At 53.6% G+C, this 16,978-nt stretch overlaps 1 protein-coding gene across 1 annotated transcript in view; it reads left to right on the plus strand.

The window, feature by feature from the left end:
* The first annotated feature begins 2,671 nt into the window (after positions 1-2,671).
* Positions 2,672-16,978, plus strand: part of KCNJ3 (potassium inwardly rectifying channel subfamily J member 3) — a 54,626-nt gene continuing 40,319 nt past the window's right edge. The window contains exons 1-2 of the mRNA XM_074593715.1: positions 2,672-3,524; positions 9,572-9,788. Coding sequence (XP_074449816.1) covers positions 2,847-3,524; positions 9,572-9,788 — 895 coding nt within the window. The 5' untranslated portion in view covers positions 2,672-2,846. The remainder of the gene's footprint in view (positions 3,525-9,571; positions 9,789-16,978) is intronic.

Raw genomic sequence — 16,978 nt, forward strand, 5'->3', positions numbered from 1 at the left:
GCCGAGGAAAACCAATCCATCAGCCTGTGGTCTGGCTGGGGAATGAGTGATCTGGGCTTGTCCTTCCTCACTCGGTAGCTGCTGGGGTCTGGGTTGAATCCAGAAGCGGGAATGAAGTGGGAAGCATCAGGGACATCAGGAGGAATTAGAGGTTAAGGCACAATTAGTTCCTGGCTGTTTTCACTTCATCCCGCAGCTACAGCCTGATGAAATTAGCGGGGGCTTCCATCACCCTGGGCTCCTGGCTGGGAGGAGACGACTCTTCGCGGGGCTTTCTCCAGAGTCTTCCTGTCACCAACATCCTCCCTATGACGGAGGGCATTTTTTTAACATCTATCATTTTCCTTTCCACTCGCATTATTCCCTTACCCCGCCATGGCTGACAGAACAAGTACGTTGTCAATCCGCTTGTCTCCCCAAAAGCAAGACTAATTTTGATTTTAATTTCAGTAATTGGAAGGAAATAGCTCCCCTTAGACTATTGTAGTTCCGTAACCATAACATTGTGATTAATAACATTAAATCCTTGCCTACTTCCAGCCTGCAGATGGGAGGGAGGGGGCGAGGGAGGCCAGCCTGGGAAAGAGGGAGGGATGTAGGGAGAAAAAAGAAATCTCCAGGTGAGGAGAGGGGAAGCTGGCGATGCTGGGAGGGTTCCGGTAGCACAACGCTGCGTAGCCATAGCTTGGGATGAACTTCACCCAGCATTTGTGTTAACTGCGGGGGAAAACTAACAGACACGGCACATTGCAGGAAGAAAAAGTAAGGTAGGGGACCTGAGAGATTCAACGTTGACAGGAAACAGCAAAGAAAGACTCATTTTGGCAAAAGAAAATTCATTTTCAATAAAAAAATGAACAAATGCAGCAGCAGGGAAAAATTTAAGGAAACCGATGCCAAAGGAGGTGAAGCGATAACGGTTGGAAAATGAGGTGTGATGTTGCTTTATACCACGACTAACAGCCGGTAATGCGAGTCTGCTCTGTAGCTCATGGCGCGCCGTCTCTGCGGAGAATCACCAGGACATGCCGAAAGGAGAAAACGCACCGAGCTTCTGGGCAGGGGAACGGCAGGGTCATCAGGGAAAGACAAGGGCAGCACGGACCGCTGAGGACGAATATCAGGTGGGAAAACACTGTTAGGTTTGCATAAGCTGTTGTGAAACTTTATCAAAGTTATTGCAGAAAGGAAAGGTGAGCAAGAGCCGGACTAACGAGTGTATTACAAACAGCCTGGCTGTAAGGAGAAGGACGGGCATCCCCAGTCTCCCCTCCTGGTAAACCGCAGCTGTCTGGTCTGCTGGAATAAGGTTTATAATTAGGGATGGAAAACGCGCAGTAGGGACCGAGCACTCCATGGGCGCCCAGGCGCTGATTATTGCTTATACCGTGGAAGTGTTCGCGCAGTGTACCTGCAAGATAATTTTACAAAACCCCCTGGAAATCAAATGCTTAAACTGCATTATTCTGAGCTTCCTCAGCGTAGCCTTCCCAAACACCCAAGGGACACCTTGCTGGATGAAGGTAACATCCCACACAGCGCTGGTGAGGGCTCGGAGCCCGGACAGTGCCACGGGGTGGCTGTCAACTGCTGCTGTCCCCGCTGCTGGCCTCAGCCCTGAGCTGACCGCAGCTGCTTCAGCCCAACTGCATCATCCCCTTCTTTTTCTTTTTGTTAATTATAATTTAAAAATCCCCAGTGGCCAAGCATCCACCGCAGACTAGATACAATTTCCAGGTTTGGGTTATTTTTTATGCTCTCAGTTTGGAGATATGTACTTACCCGAATTTTTGGACCGACTTTTATGCTTCACCCCAGCCCCAGAGATGGGGGGATGCTGGGGGGGCTGGAGCCCCTCTGCTGTGGGGACAGGCTGAGAGAGCTGGGGGGGTTCAGCCTGGAGAAGAGAAGGCTCCGGGGAGACCTTCCAGCCCCTTCCAGGCCCTCAAGGGGCTCCAGGAAAGCTGGGGAGGGACTCTGGAGCAGGGAGGGGAGCCATGGGACGAGGGGGAAGGGTTTTACACTGACAGAGGGGAGATTGAGATGAGATGTGAGGCAGAAATTGTTTGCTGTGAGGGCAGTGAGCCCCTGGCCCAGGTTGCCCAGAGAAACTGTGGCTGCCCCATCCCTGGAGGGGTTCAAGGCCAGGTTGGACGGGGCTTGGAGCAACCTGGGATGGTGGGAGGTGTCCCTGCCCAGGGCAGGGGGTGGCCCTGGGTGGTTTTTAGGGTCCCTTCCCACCCAAACCATTCCGTGATTCGGCGATTCCTTGTCCTTTTTGCTGCTCCTAGCAGTTCTCCTCCGGTGGCTGAGCGAAGTGCGGGGGCTGAAGGGCGGCAGAGCCCAGCCCCGCCGCGTGCTGTTGCGCTGTTCACCGTCTGCAGTGACACAAAATAAAAATAAAGCGGAACGCGGAGGAGCGGGGGTGCCCCGCCTCCCCTCAGCCCCCCGCGGGCAGGTTCCCCGGGGCTGCGCGGCGGGGGGAGGCGGAGGGTGCGCGGATGGAGCCCGGTGCGAGGAGGATGACGACGGTGAGGAAGCTGCGGAGCGCAGTGGGGATGCGGAGGGCGTGGCGTGGCCGGGGGGGGGGGGGGCGCGGCCGGGGCGTGGCCTGGCGGGGGGGCGTGGCCGTGCCCTACCCGGGGCCGCGCCGCCGCTGCCGCCGGCTCCGCGTGGGTGGCGGCCGCGCAGAGCCGAGCCTCCGCGGCCGCGCAGAGCCGAGCCTCCGCGCCCGCAGAGCGGCGGGCCGGGGCTGTGCCGGGCCGGGCGGGGCCGGGCCGGGCTCGGCGGCGGCGGCGGCAGCGGCGGCGCTGCGCGGAGAGGCGCGGAGCATCGCGGAGCGGAGCATGTCGGCGCTGCGGAGGAAGCTGGGGGACGAGTACCAGGTGGTGAGCACCTCGGCCAGCGGAGGGGGGCTGCCCCCCCCCCGCGCCGCCCCCCGGGGCAAGCGGCAGCGCTTCGTGGACAAGAACGGGCGGTGCAACGTGCAGCACGGCAACCTGGGCGGCGAGACCAGCCGGTACCTCTCCGACCTCTTCACCACCCTGGTGGACCTCAAGTGGCGCTGGAACCTCTTCATCTTCATCCTCACCTACACCGTGGCCTGGCTCTTCATGGCCTCCATGTGGTGGGTGATCGCCTACATGCGGGGGGACCTGAACAAGGCGCACGACGACAGCTACACCCCCTGCGTGGCCAACGTCTACAACTTCCCCTCCGCCTTCCTCTTCTTCATAGAGACCGAGGCCACCATCGGCTATGGCTACCGCTACATCACGGACAAATGCCCCGAGGGCATCATCCTCTTCCTCTTCCAGTCCATCCTGGGCTCCATCGTGGACGCCTTCCTCATCGGCTGCATGTTCATCAAGATGTCTCAGCCCAAGAAGAGGGCCGAGACCCTGATGTTCAGCGAGCACGCTGCCATCTCCATGCGGGATGGCAAGCTCACCCTCATGTTCAGGGTGGGCAACCTCCGCAACAGCCACATGGTCTCGGCGCAGATCCGCTGCAAGCTGCTCAAAGTAAGTGCGGTGCCTGCCACGCTTGCCCCACTGCCACCGCCGGTCCCCCAGGGACATCTCCCTGTCCCCCTCCGCGTCCCCACCTCTGTGCCAGCCCCTCCGCCTGCCCTTTTGGGCAGGAGAGCTTTGCCATCCCTTGCTCCTGCCCAGGGCTGCCCCCGTGTCCCTGCGATGCTCTTTGGGCTCAGCCGTCCGGCGCCAGATTTATTCGCAACCGTCTGATTTACCGGCAGCCTTGCAGGGTAACGGCTGTGTTCAGCACTGGGTTTACATGCATATTTACATATTTCTCTAAAATGCTAGATTTCTCTGACAAGTGAATACTTACAGCTTGACTTCCTCGGTGTGCATTTTAAAAGAAAGCTGTTTCCCTTTCTGGCATATTTCTGTGCTTTGGGGCAACGGTCAGTCCAGTCAGGCAGAACTTTATTTATGTGGTGTGTGAACTTCATGGAAAGCAGAACGCCAGGGTTAGACATTTAAATATCGTGCTAATGGCCCTGCACGTCTAGGGAAAAACCCAGTGTTTATTTGAGGCTTGCTACAACGGCTGCATATTCATAGGGGAGATGAAATAAATGTGGAGTGGGTGGAAGGGGCAGGCTCGGCTGACGTTTGACGCATGCAGAGCATCCCGCGTGTTTCCGAGGTCGGCAGGGGAGGTGGGTTCTCTGCCCTGGGGGTGGGTGCTCTGCAGGGGATATGGGTGCTCTGCAGGGTATACGGGTTCTCTGTCCTCGGGGTGGGTGCTCTGCAGGGTAGGTGGGTGCCCTTCCCTCGGGGGGTGCTCTGCAAGGACAGGCAGGGTCCCCTTGCCGGGGGGACACCCCACTTGGAGGTGTCCTGCTTTCTTCCCCACTCCTCTGGCTGCCCCCACCCCCCCCCACATGGAGGGATGCTCATCCCCTGTCTTCTGCGGCCGGATCCGGCGAAGCACAAGATGCGTTTTGCTCGGAGGCTTCTGAAGTTGTCGTGTTTTGGCCCAAAGACGTGCTTTCCGATGGGGGGTTTGCAGGGAGGATCGTTGTGGCATTTGGTGAGGGCTGCCGGACCCTGAACCGTGGGGGGAGCCTGTGGCCGAAAGGAGGGGTAGTGCCTGCTCTCAACAAGCCGGAGGGGAAGAGGAATTTCTTTAAATTCTTTAGATTCTTTAATCTCCATAATTTCGCGTGTCTCCTCACTGCCGTGCCCGGATGATGGCTGTAGCTGGGGACCGATGCGGGTGAAGATGCCATCGCTGCAGCTGACCTGGAGGCATCTCTTCCTGTTCTTTTCTTTTTGAATAATCAGCTGGAATCTCAGTTACACTTTTCCCTGGTATGAGCTAGCCCTGATTGTTTCCTTGTGTCAAAGTTTAGACGGGTAAATTGAATGACGTGCAATTAGCCTGGTAAGTGATCATCCGCTCTTTAGAGGGCACCGCGGTGACCCCTCCAGCTGCCTCCTGCGACGAGGCTGTCCTGACTAGGGAGAGGTCGGACTGCCACATTTAATCATCTTTAATAGCTTTAAAGGATCCAAACGATCCATTACAAATTTTGAAATTAGCCCTTTTTGTAACCAGAGGTGCCGCACGGGGAACTGTAAAAGTTGGAGCGTAAAGCTTAGCGTGGCGCCACAAAATTTCCTGAACTTTAGACCGGTGGAAGAGCGGCTTCGTGGCTGTCGTTTCTTCTGGTTTCGTGGCGGCGGCGCTGGAGTCTGCGGGGCGAGGGTTTTGCAGCTGTGGAACATCCAGCGAGACTCGGAGAGGAGCGGGGGGAGCCCTGCTGTCGGCAGCTCCAACAGCCAGCTGTCCCTGGGGCTCCGTTTGGGGTAGGAAGGGGAAAAGGCTGCTCGTGAGGGATGCCACCCCCGTGGGTCCATCATGGCCGTGGTGGCACACTGTGCCCCGGGCACCCCGCGGTGTCCCCTGCCTGCCAGCCTGAGGGGCTTTCCCCGGCCCAAAGCCGCCCAGCCTGCCGGAGCGCGGTCACGGACGGCTGTGGATGTGGGGGGAGAGTGAGACAGGGCTAAAATGTGGTTTTTCAATGGATACAGTTGGAGCTGGCTCTGCGCATCCCCTCCCACGTGTCTCTGCGCAGCGCGTCCTTTCGCTGCTGGGGGGGAGCCGTGCTTGGCCAGGCCTCCTGGCCAAAAAAAAAAGATATAAAAAAGATTTTATATATATATATATATATAAAAAAAAAAACAAAGGAAGATATATAAGAAAATATAAAAAACCCCAAGAAAATATATAAAAGAAAGATATATAAGAAAATATATAAAAGAAAGATGTATAAGAAAAAATATAAAAGAAGACGTATAAGAAAAAATATAAAAGAAGATGTATAAGAAAAAATATAAAAGAAAATATCAGAAAGATATATAAGAAAATATAGAAAAAAGATAGAAAGAAGGGAAAAAAGGAAAAAAGGAGGAAAAAAGGAAAAAAAAAAAAGACTGGAGCAGGGAGAGGGGTGTCTCTTCAGGGGGTGCTGCCACACAGGGCCAGGCGTTCGGCTTGCGCAGGACAGATGTGTGGCCGGGGGCTGTGGCTGCTCCAGGGGTTCTGCACTGCTCTGTTGCAGAACCGGGAGGGCAGAGTTACTTGTGGGGCTGCTCACAGATTTTTCTGCTGAAACGCTTCTCTTCTGGTAAAAGGTTATTCTACTTGCAAAATGGATGTAAAATTGGAAATCCCAGTGCATTGGTTTTGCTTTTTTTTTATTTTTATTTTTTTCCCCGGTAAGCTTAGACTACACTGGAGAAAAAACCAAACATAAACCTTAAAAATGGCAAGTTAGTGCAGAGACTCATTAGTTGTACTATTCTTTTTTTCTTTTTAATTAATCTCCAAGATTGGGGAGAAGTTGGATGAAACTTGGAAGGCCTGCACTTTCCTCCCTGCGTCACGCTGAGTCCAAAGAGTCACTCAAGGTCATTTCTCCCCCGGCTGGAACAGCAGAACGCTCAACAGCGGGAGATCTCACGCCCTGCCTTGGGTCGAACGCTGCCCCTAGCTCAGGCCTTGCTGTAAAATAACATTTGGTTTGTCTGTAGCATTTTAGCTCTCAGTCTTCATCCCAGCTCCCTCCCAGCAGAAGCGTCGTGCCGGGTGTACGTGACCTCGCAGCTGAGCAATGTGACGCCGGATTTTACTGCAGCTGTGAAATGGGGGGTTTTTGTGAGGGGGGTGTGCTGGGTTCCCCGGGAATCCCAGGAGCCCCGGGGCGGGCGGTGGGAGGAAGAGGAGGAGGAGGAAGGTCCCCCGGCGCCGCAGCAGCGGTTACAGCGGATGGCTCCCGGGCAGCATCCCACCCGGCCTCGCCTTTCTGCCCCCCATCTGTGGTTCATACCGGCTTCTCTGGACTTTGCCGTGTCCCTCAGGGACCTCGTTGTCTTTAACTCTGCTTTTTTTGCCATCAAGATGTCCATTATATAAGAAAATTTTTTTTTTTTCAAAATAACAGGGTAAGAGGATGCTTCGTTGTCCTCTCCCCATGCGTGGGGGGCTTTGGCTGGTTGGTTGGGGCTAAGGTTTTGGGGCGGAGACCGCTGGGTGTTCCTTGGAAAGCGTCCATGGAGGAGTGCCACGTAAAGCCAAACCACTTTGGAGAGCAGCGGTGGCCGCTGGAGACCTCGACAGAGGAGCAGAGGGCAGAATTAGCAACGATTTTACAGCCAGCCCTTTAAAGGTCTTCCCCAAACCATTATCCGTCATGACGAAGCCTGGTGCACGCAACTCCTAATCGCATTTCGTTGTCTCTGACCCGGGGCCACCGTTTTCCTCTGTCCCAAAGCCAGATCCAAGCCGGGCCGGGGGGGTCTCGGTGTCCCCAGAGTGACAACGTCACCCAGAAGTGGGCCAGCCTTCGCTCCCACCGTGGCTATAGGGATGCTGTAGGGGTGCGGGACGTGTGACGGCAGCGGTTCCCTCCCAGCGCCGCGCCGTGCCCTGCTTACGGGCGTTACTTGCTGCTGTGCTCCTGTTTCTGTCTTTTTACTGAAAAGTAGACTTCTCTCTAAAGAAAGAACAAACGAAACCCCGCAGGCAGGATATTTATGCAGATGTGCTCTAGATGTTTCTGGGCTCTGCCGTCTCCGTCTGACACTGCGCGGCGCGGTGCTGGGACGGGGCAGCGGAGGCAGGTGTGGGAAATCTGCGTTTCCACACCCCAAAACTTAAGCGCATTTCTCGGCCGGGACTTCGGGGCGGCGAGACGCGCGGTTGTTTTCTTTGGGATTAGATCCCCTTCAAATCCGGACACCATTCGGGGAAGACTTTAAAAATAGAAACCAAATCCCAAGCGAGGTGCGTAATCCGGTTGCGCTCTGTCTGCTGCCGTCTGCTGTCGGGCTCCCACCCGCTCCCGACCCCCGTGTCGGGGGGCTCGGCCGCAGCCCCCGTGCTGGGGGGCGCACCCGGCATCCTCCCACCCCCCGCCCCCAGCTCCCAGTGCCTTTTACTGGGAGCATGGGACTGGGTTTCTCTGGGAGCCGCTGGTGTCACCCGTGGGAGCGCTGATAGTCCAGAGGTGATGGCTGCGCTGGTCCCTGTGCATCGCCCCCCCCCCCTCCAATTATAGGTCTGAGTAACGAGGAGAACGGAAGCAGAGTTAGAGCAAAAGTTGGAGGAAAGATCACGCTTCTTCCTGCAGGCGTAATCGTCCTCCCATTAAAAATAAAAACCCAAACATTTCAAGTCAGTGGTATTGCTCAATATGGGGAGTTCCGTGCGGGTTCGGAATGTGGGGAATGATGGAAACGCATCTCAAGCAGCGATTTAACGCTGGGATTCGGCTGTGTGTGATGAATACAACAGTTTGCAAAACTTCTTTTTAAAATCTAAACAGCGAATAACGGAGAGTTCCGTAACAAAAATGGAAAGTTCTATAATAAAAATAATGACGGCAAAGGGCTGTAATGTTCTGTTCCTGCCTATTCATAACACGGGGAGAAGAAATAAAAGAGCGGGAGTGAAGGCCGGGGAGGGAGCGTTTGGGCAGGGCTGTGCTGAGCGCCGGGATGCGAGGTGTCGCGAGCCCGAGCGCTGAGCTGGAGCTTTCGGCTCTAGGCGTGATTTTGTGGGCTCGTGTGGGTGTTAAATTGCCGTTTGTAGCGTCTTAGCGGGCAGCTCCAACTAAAGCCGTAGCAGCGTCCCCTTCTCCGGGCTCCTCTTGCCAAAAGGGCCGCGATCTCAAAGCGTCACTGGAGAAGCGTGTGCTCGGCTGGTTAGTCGGCGCTGGGGAACTCTCTCTTATGGGAAAAGCTGGCGATTAATCAACTGCTGCCACTTTCTGCAAGGCGTTGATGGACAATCCCTCGTGGGAAGGACCCTGGAGGTGGCTGCGAGCCTTCACCTGTGGTCGCAGCATGGATTTTGTGAGGGTTTGGGTGTCTTGAGGGGAGATGTCCCCTTGTCTGAGCCCCCCGGGCAGGGACACTGTCTGGGTGCCCTACTCCGGGCACGCTGGCTGTGGAAGGGATGACGTGAAAAGCTGGGTGAAGGGCAGGCTGGATCTACGCTGGCTTCACCTCCTCCTCCTGCTGGGTGAGGCAGGTTGGTGGCAGAGTGATTTAGATGAGATCTGGGTAAGAAATTCTTGGCTGTGAGGGGGGTGAGCCCCTGGCCCAGGTTGCCCAGAGAAGCTGTGGCTGCCCCATCCCTGGAGGGGTTCAAGGCCAGGTTGGCCGGGGCTTGGAGCAACCTGGGCTGGTGGGAGGTGTCCCTGCCCAGGGCAGGGGCTGGCACTGGGGGGGCTTTAAGGTCCCTTCCAACCCAAACCATTCTGTGATTTGTGTCGGTGGCGGGTGTCCTGCCAGGGCTGCTGTGTTGGTGAGCTGCAACCGCAGTAAGATGTGTCTTAGAAATAATTCATCCCTGCTCTGCGTGGCCAGCGCTGGGTTTCCACCCGTTTCATGGCCATGTGGCTGGACTGGGGTTTGCCTCGTGTGAGGGGTGGCACGGCACGCTGGCAGGGACGCGGGATGCTGTCAGGATGCCTTGGGGATGGCTGCTCCAGCCGTGATTTCTCTCTCTGTCTCTCCCCTCGCTGCCCATCCAGTCCCGCCAGACGCCGGAGGGTGAGTTCCTGCCGCTGGACCAGCTGGAGCTGGACGTGGGCTTCAGCACGGGGGCCGACCAGCTCTTCCTGGTGTCCCCGCTCACCATCTGCCACGTGATAGATGCCAAGAGCCCCTTCTACGACCTCTCCCAGCGCAGCATGCAAACGGAGCAGTTTGAGATTGTCGTCATCCTGGAGGGCATCGTGGAAACCACGGGTGAGTAGAGACAGCAAATGCTGCGCGGAACAGATGTCGCCCCACAGGTCTTACCATCTGCGGTCGAAGAATGGGGTGCCTCGGGTTGCCCTTTCACCCAATGACACGGTCAGATTTTGCAAATGCTTCGAGGTGGCCAAAGTCGTATTTTCCTACAAAGTGAACGTGTTGGAGGGATGTTTGGCAATGTGTCTGTTACCAAGGCGATGCGCTTCGGTGCTCCCGGCGAGGCTGAGAAACCTCGGTCGCGGTTGCCACGGTGGCTGGGGATGCGGGGAGGCGGGGAGGCGGGGATGCGGGGATGCGGTGCCGGGTGGACTGTGTTCCCCACAGCATCCATCGCCCGGCAGCGACGCTGTGGCCCTGGGACGATGCTCCCGCAGCCGGCCAGTGCTTCGTGTCACTTCCCGGGGGAAGTTCAGAATATCTTTGATCATTTTTCCGTCCATGTGCTGGAGTGCCAGCGTTACAAGCTCCGAGGCTGCAGTATTGTAGTGCCTGGGGGGGCTGGGGGCAGCAGAGGTGAACCGTCCATGCCGTTCAATAAATACTCCCTAATATTTCAAGAAAAACTCCCTAATATTTTAAGACACCCCCCCTGCCGTTAGCATAGCCGGCTCCTGTAAGGATTTCAGGGCTGGCACGTCGACCAGAGCACTCCAGGTTGGGTTGTTTGTTTTTTTTCAGGCAGAACTGTTTTAAAGCACAAATGGTTGAAGAAAAGGAATTTTGTAAATAACTCACTGGAATTTTAAAATGAAGCGGTGTGTTTGTATACTTTTGAGCTTGTTTTTTGTAAATATTTTGGGGTTAGGCATTATACACAGAACAAAAAAAAAAAAAAAAAAAGAGGTGGTATTTTCTGGGTCTGCAAAGCCTAACTCCCAAGCTTGCAAATTTTGTGACCTAGTTTTATAAGATGAGACGAATATTGGGTAAAATAGAACAAAATGTGCTCTATCTTGATAACGCATGGAATGATGAAAGGGTTTTAAAGTTAAAAAAAATCTTTAAAAATGTGAATAAATGAGAAAGGAGGGGAGTACAGAGCTGGAGGGCAGCTGGGTTGGAGGAGAACTATTGTCGGCGATGGCAAGAGCACGTAAATACGAAGAAGGAGGTGCCGCAGGTGGTTTCCAGCAGGTGCCTTCTGCTGAGCCTGGCTCAGGTGAGGAAGACGAGAACAGACGCGAGGGAAGGGGCGACCCCATCTGAAGGATGCCCTTTTATTTAAAGAGCGGAGAAGCGGGCACTTAGTAGGTTTAAAACTTGCAGAAAGTCAGGACCCATCTCTCTATCTTGGTGCTCTTCCAGCAGATTCTTTATTGCGGTTTCCACCTCTCCTGTCGTTCACCTTAAAGCCAAAACACGTTTGGCAAGAGGGAGGCCTTGCTCCGGGGATGTACAGCAATCTGTGCGCAAAAATGCCGGGCCTTTGTGTTTACCAGTGTAGATTGTACATCAAAAAAAAACGGGAAAGGTTTCATACGGGATATGCACCTTCTTCTCTTTGTGGAAATGGTATGTTGGAAAAATTTGCCATCTAAGCTACCTTAACGTATATTTTGCATCTAACAGCCTGCGGCCACCCCGTAACAGAGGTGATAATTTGAAGGGGATTATTAGAAATATTAGACAATAATTTTCAGTTTGCTGTGTCGGGTGTTTTGTGGTGAAAGCCGGCAGGAGACTGGGTCTGTGCGCTCTTCCTCCCCGGCGTGAGACCGCTCCCCGCCCTCGCCGCAGCGCGGACGCGGTGTCAGACAGGCCTTGGGTGTCTGCTGGCGTGGAAAGAACAGAAATAACTCGCAGTTGTTTGGAAACCAGGGTGCTATTTTTGGTTAGGTGTAAAAATGAGGCTTTTTTTTGTTTGGTTGGTTGGTTTTGGTTTTTTTTTTTTGTCTCGGAAAGTCAGTGAGTCGGTGACACATTTGGAAAGGCTTTCCCAATTAATTTCGATTGCGTGTGGCTGGGGGGGGGGGGTGGCGGTACCGGGGGGTCTCAGAGGGGCTGAGCGAGCTGGACTGACCCACGTGGAGTTGGGGAGAGTCCTGCGGATGGTGAACACGGAGCCTGTGGGAAGTAGGCTGGAGGAAGATTAAATAAACTCTGGTTGATTTGCAAATGAGCCGAAATGAGAGCCGCGAGTGTTTGAAAGTTGTGGAGTCTCCTGCTCTGCAGAGATCCCAAACCCGCCTGGACGCGTTCCTGCCCGACGGCTCTGGGGGACCCTGCTCTGGCAGGGGCTGGGACCAGATGATTTCTGAAGGTACCTTCTGGCCCCTACAACTCTGGGATTCTGTGAAGCGGGGACCCATCTGAATGGAGGAGGAGAGGAGTTCAGGGTTTCTTTTTGTGCCCGGGCCGGTGGAGCCCAGCAGGACCAGGCAGGCCAGAGCCGAGGCTGAGCGGGGCGGGAGGTTGAGTTATAGATGGGTGACTTGTGCTGCCAGCACCAGCCCCGCGATGCTCCGCCGGCCGCTCCGCCTCCCGGTGGTACGTGGGACCTTGCTGGTGGCTCCTCTCTTAGACCTCGGCTGTGGTGCCTCCTGTTTTGAGTTTGGAAGTACAATCACAATGTTCTGTTAATCCTACTGGGAGTGGTAATTAATTTAATTATGAGTGAAACCTGTGCAGACAGGACAGCAGCCTCCAGAGAGCATGTCTCTTCTGCAGCCCTGTTCTCACGACGGGTTTCTCTTGCATCCCAGGAGTGAAATAGATGTTTACTGCAGGTGAAGAACTTTCTACCTTTCCGCCTATAAAGCTGCCTTTGTAGTGGTTGTCCATTACCCTCCTACCAATTACTGCGTGAAAAAAAAAAAAAAAGTCATCATTTTGCATCATTAAATTGAATTGAAATCGATTTGCATTTTGAAACGCCGAAGACTGTAATTCAATGCTTGAACGCTATGAAAACGGGAGAATTTGTACAGTGATGCAGCCCCGGCGCCTGGTTTCTTGCCAAAGGCGAGAGGTCCAGAAGCCGACCTGAAGCCGGGTGTCGACGCGAGCCCTTTCCCGCACTGATGGCGTTTGTCCCCGCGCTGCCGCGGGCCAGGGCAGCATCTGCTGGGAAACCCTGCCCAGGAGCGCTTCGTGGAGTTAATTTTAACTCCAGCTCTTATGTTTCCCTCTGAAAACAGTTAATTTGGCTGGGATGGCTCCATTCCCAAGTGGGGAACTGTGTGGCGAGCAGAGCAGCGGTTTTAGGAGCTCTTTCCCCCGGCGCTAGACGTGCTGCCGGGCTTCGGGCTTGACAGAGGGTGCGATAAAATGACACGGCTTCTGCGCGTAGTCATTAAGCAGCCTTATGGCACAGCCAATTTTCTAAAGCTGCCGTCTTATTTTCTTTTGTTGTGAAAATTGACCCGCAGAGCATCGATACCATGGAGATAAACTGTTTTCTCACCCGCCCCAGAAAGGCAGCGCGGAGGAGCCACTGTTTGCTCCCCACCGCCGCGTCCTCGCAGCGGGGCAGGGGGCTCCCGCCCCGCGCCTCCGCCCGCCCTCATTTGTAGCATATTTAACGGAAAAGGCTTTGGTATTCATCAAAGGTCTTCAACTTGCCGAGTCTCAAGGGGTCGCCGAGTGCTTCCAGCCCGCAACTCCTGGTTTGGTTTTTTCAAGTAACTGATTTCCTGCGTCTGCCTGAAAAGCGCTGTGACGTTGCGCTCCGATCCACAACGTCCCCTGCAAAGAACCGCGTCGCTCACGCGCGTCTCCCGTGTCCTGTAGACATCTGCTGGCCCCAACGTCAAGAATTACACAGCAAGCGAATAATAATAATAAATAACAAAAATATTTATTTCACAGTATACTCTTGGCACTTCTTTTCTTCTTCCTGTACTGGTGTGACGGAAGCGGCCGTTACTGTGGCTCTGAGGGAGGCAGAAATACCTGTAAAAAATCATTGCAGGCTTCTGGTTCAATAAAGAAAAATGAAGAGAGAATTAAAGTCGCGGGAAGGATCCGTGGGGTGGATGCAGGGCTCTTGGCGTGTATTGAAATGCTCCAACCTTTCGCTACGCTATAAATCCTGATTTCGAAATATAGTTAGCAATACCGTCGCGTTTCTACATGGCGTTTGGGAGGCACATCGCGCCGGGATGGCGCAACCTGGGGGTGAGACCTTTGAAGGATCCTGGTTTTTTGCCATTGCCCGTGTCGCCCCCGTCCCAGCCCCCCGCCGTCGCCCTGTGCTGCGGGCCAGGTGCAAGCGCCTCACAAATTCCAAAAAGCATTAGAAGGTATCGAGTATTTCTCATTCTAGTATAGCCTTTGTATTTATAATAAATCGGGATTTAGGAGTCCTAATAGCATTTGGTTTGAGTCAGCTCTGCCTTTTGATAGGGACTTAGAGCCTCTTGGTTTTCTCTAGCAGGTGCTTATGAAAATATTTTTTTTTTCTTTAACTTTGTTTTCTGCTTTAATCAGTTGACTTTTGATATGCGATGTTGCCAAGGGGTTTAGAGAATTAGTAAATATATACAATAAATTTTGTTTTGACTGTCTGCAGAGGCAGTAAAGATTTTTTGGAGAAGTCTAATGAGTTGTTTAAGCAGGATCTTCTTGCTTATAAATCCCACTTGGCTGATTAAAATCACCATTTCCGATGCCTTCTCTCATTAAATCATATAAAAATGATTTCTCATAGATGCCTCCCAACTTGATTAAGTTAATTTACTGCCTCGTCACTGAAATTTTAATTTCGGGTAATACCAACGTTTCTTTATGCTTTGCTTACCCTCCTTAATTACAGCTTTTGGGCTGTGTGGATGATAAGAGGTGGGAAGTGGGAAGCGGACGCGGTACATCCCCGGGGGGAAGGAGCCCGGGGTCTTTAGACCCCTCCTGGACCTCCCGGGGGAGCAGCGGGGCTGAGCTCCACAGAGCCCGTCTCCCCTGCCCTTCCCCTTTCCAGCCAGCCCTTTCTTTTGGGGAACAGAAGGAATGAGAAGCTCAACATTCACTGGCAACGTGCGCTGGCAGCCCAGAACCCCCCACAGCCTGGGCTCATCCCCAGCAGCGTGGGCAGCAGGGCCAGGGGGGGATTCTGCCCCTCTGCCCCGCTCTGTGAGACCCCCCTGCAGCGCTGCCTCCAGCTCTGGGGCACCAACAGCAGAAGGACACGGAGCTGTTGGAGCGGGGCCAGAGGAGGCCCCGGAGATGCTGGGAGGGCTGGAGCCCCTCTGCTGTGGGGACAGGCTGAGAGAGCTGGGGGGGTTCAGCCTGGAGAAGAGAAGGCTCCGCGGAGACCTTCCAGCCCCTTCCAGGCCCTCAAGGGGCTCCAGGAAAGCTGGGGAGGGACTCTGGAGCAGGGAGGGGAGCCATGGGACGAGGGGGAAGGGTTTTACACTGACAGAGGGGAGATTGAGATGAGATGTGAGGCAGAAATTCTTGGCTGTGAGGGCGGTGAGCCCCTGGCCCAGGTTGCCCAGAGAAGCTGTGGCTGCCCCATCCCTGGAGGGGTTCAAGGCCAGGTTGGCCGGGGCTTGGAGCAACCTGGGCTGGTGGGAGGTGTCCCTGCCCAGGGCAGGGGGTGGCACTGCGTGGGCTTTAGGGTCCCTTCCCACCCAAACCATTCCATGATTCAATAATTCTATGAAAAAATATCTCAGCAGACAGATATTTTTTAGGAGGTCACAGGAGGGGTCATGGCCATGGATGCTTTAGGCAACCATGCGTGGCTTCTGCCTCTCTTCTACCTCCTCCATCACCCGCAGACAAACTCCTGGGCGAGGGGTGCTCTGAGGTCACCCCCAAGCACCCAGTACCTTGCCCCGGGAGGGATGCTCAGCGCTGGCTCGGGGGCTTGGGTTGTTGCCATTTTTTGGAGTGTCGGTCAGAGATGGGAGAGTTTCACAGCTGAGATGTTCGAATGGCTTTGCAGAATCCGAAGATGGTTATGATTCATAAGGGTAATTGCTAATCATTTAGGATTATTTTTGATATATATTCAACCCCTCCATTATTATGATAACATATAATTTTGAAGAACACTCAAAGCGTTTATTTTCAAAACCTATTGTCCCGGTTTCACATTATTGTGATGGAGAATTTGAAGCTCTGTTGTCAGCAAACCTTCCCGGTGGTGTTCATGGGGAGAACAAGTTTTGACTCTTACGCTGGATTCCCCTTCTGGGGCTTTGCCTCCGCGTGCATTTGGGAGTACGCAGCCTCTTTATAATTGCTGTGTTATCCTGCGACTTACTGATAAGCTGCTGAAATTGCTAAAAAAAATATGAAGAGTTAATAAGAACCTGAAACGTACAGAAAGCTGGCAGAAATGGTATGTACATCCATCTTCAAAACTCATTAAATCTTATTTTGGAAACCTTTTCACATCATTTTCTGATTAAAGAAATCAAACAGCCTGCCAGGCTTTTTAATTAAATAAATAGAGATGGAATCAAAGGCATATTCCACTGGTTTTACTTTTAAAAACATGAATAGCTTGAATTATGAAACTGTTGGGTCTCCATAGGCAGGTTTCTCTCAGAAACAGATACGTGGGAATGATTTCAAAACTGAAACAACGTGAGTGAACAAAGAACTGTAGTACAGATCTGAAAGCTAATGTGATGTAGATAATTTCTAGGGCTATTTAAAAATGGTTTTCCTGTGCATTATTTTGAAGGTTGCTTAGCTTCAAAGAATCCCCAATGCAAATTTAGCAGCCTTAGAGGTGAACATAAAATGTATTCTGTTTTTATCTTACCATTTGGATTTTGGGGGTTTTGTGCAGACGTGGGCAAAGTGTTGTGGGCAGAGGGCAGAAGAGAGGGGAAAATACCCTGGAGGTAACGGAGGAGCTAAGCAGAGTCATAACATTGCGGCTCTTGGTAGTTGATAGGCTTCATAAATGGTACCTCGTTCATCCTCTCGCTCTCCTTCTCCACCGTCTTACAGCAGTTTTTGTGACCAGATCTTGGTGTTCATGAGGTATTGTCGACCTCGTGGTATTGGCAGGACAGAAACTGGGATTGAGCGGTAGAGTGAGGAGCTCAAGGTCCAGAGCAGGCACCGCGCCTGCCAGCCTTGCTCCATCATCGATGGCTCCCTGCTTGCTCTGGGGTTCCCATCAAGCTGTTGGTAGCTCGCGTTTGGTGGATTATGGACCTGGCACGTGTGTCATGGACCTATTTGTCATGGTCTTTGGCAAGGGATGAAGGGAGGCCTCACCTTCT

Source organism: Larus michahellis, chromosome 7, assembly GCF_964199755.1.
Source record: "Larus michahellis chromosome 7, bLarMic1.1, whole genome shotgun sequence".
Taxonomy (NCBI): Eukaryota; Metazoa; Chordata; class Aves; order Charadriiformes; family Laridae; genus Larus; species Larus michahellis.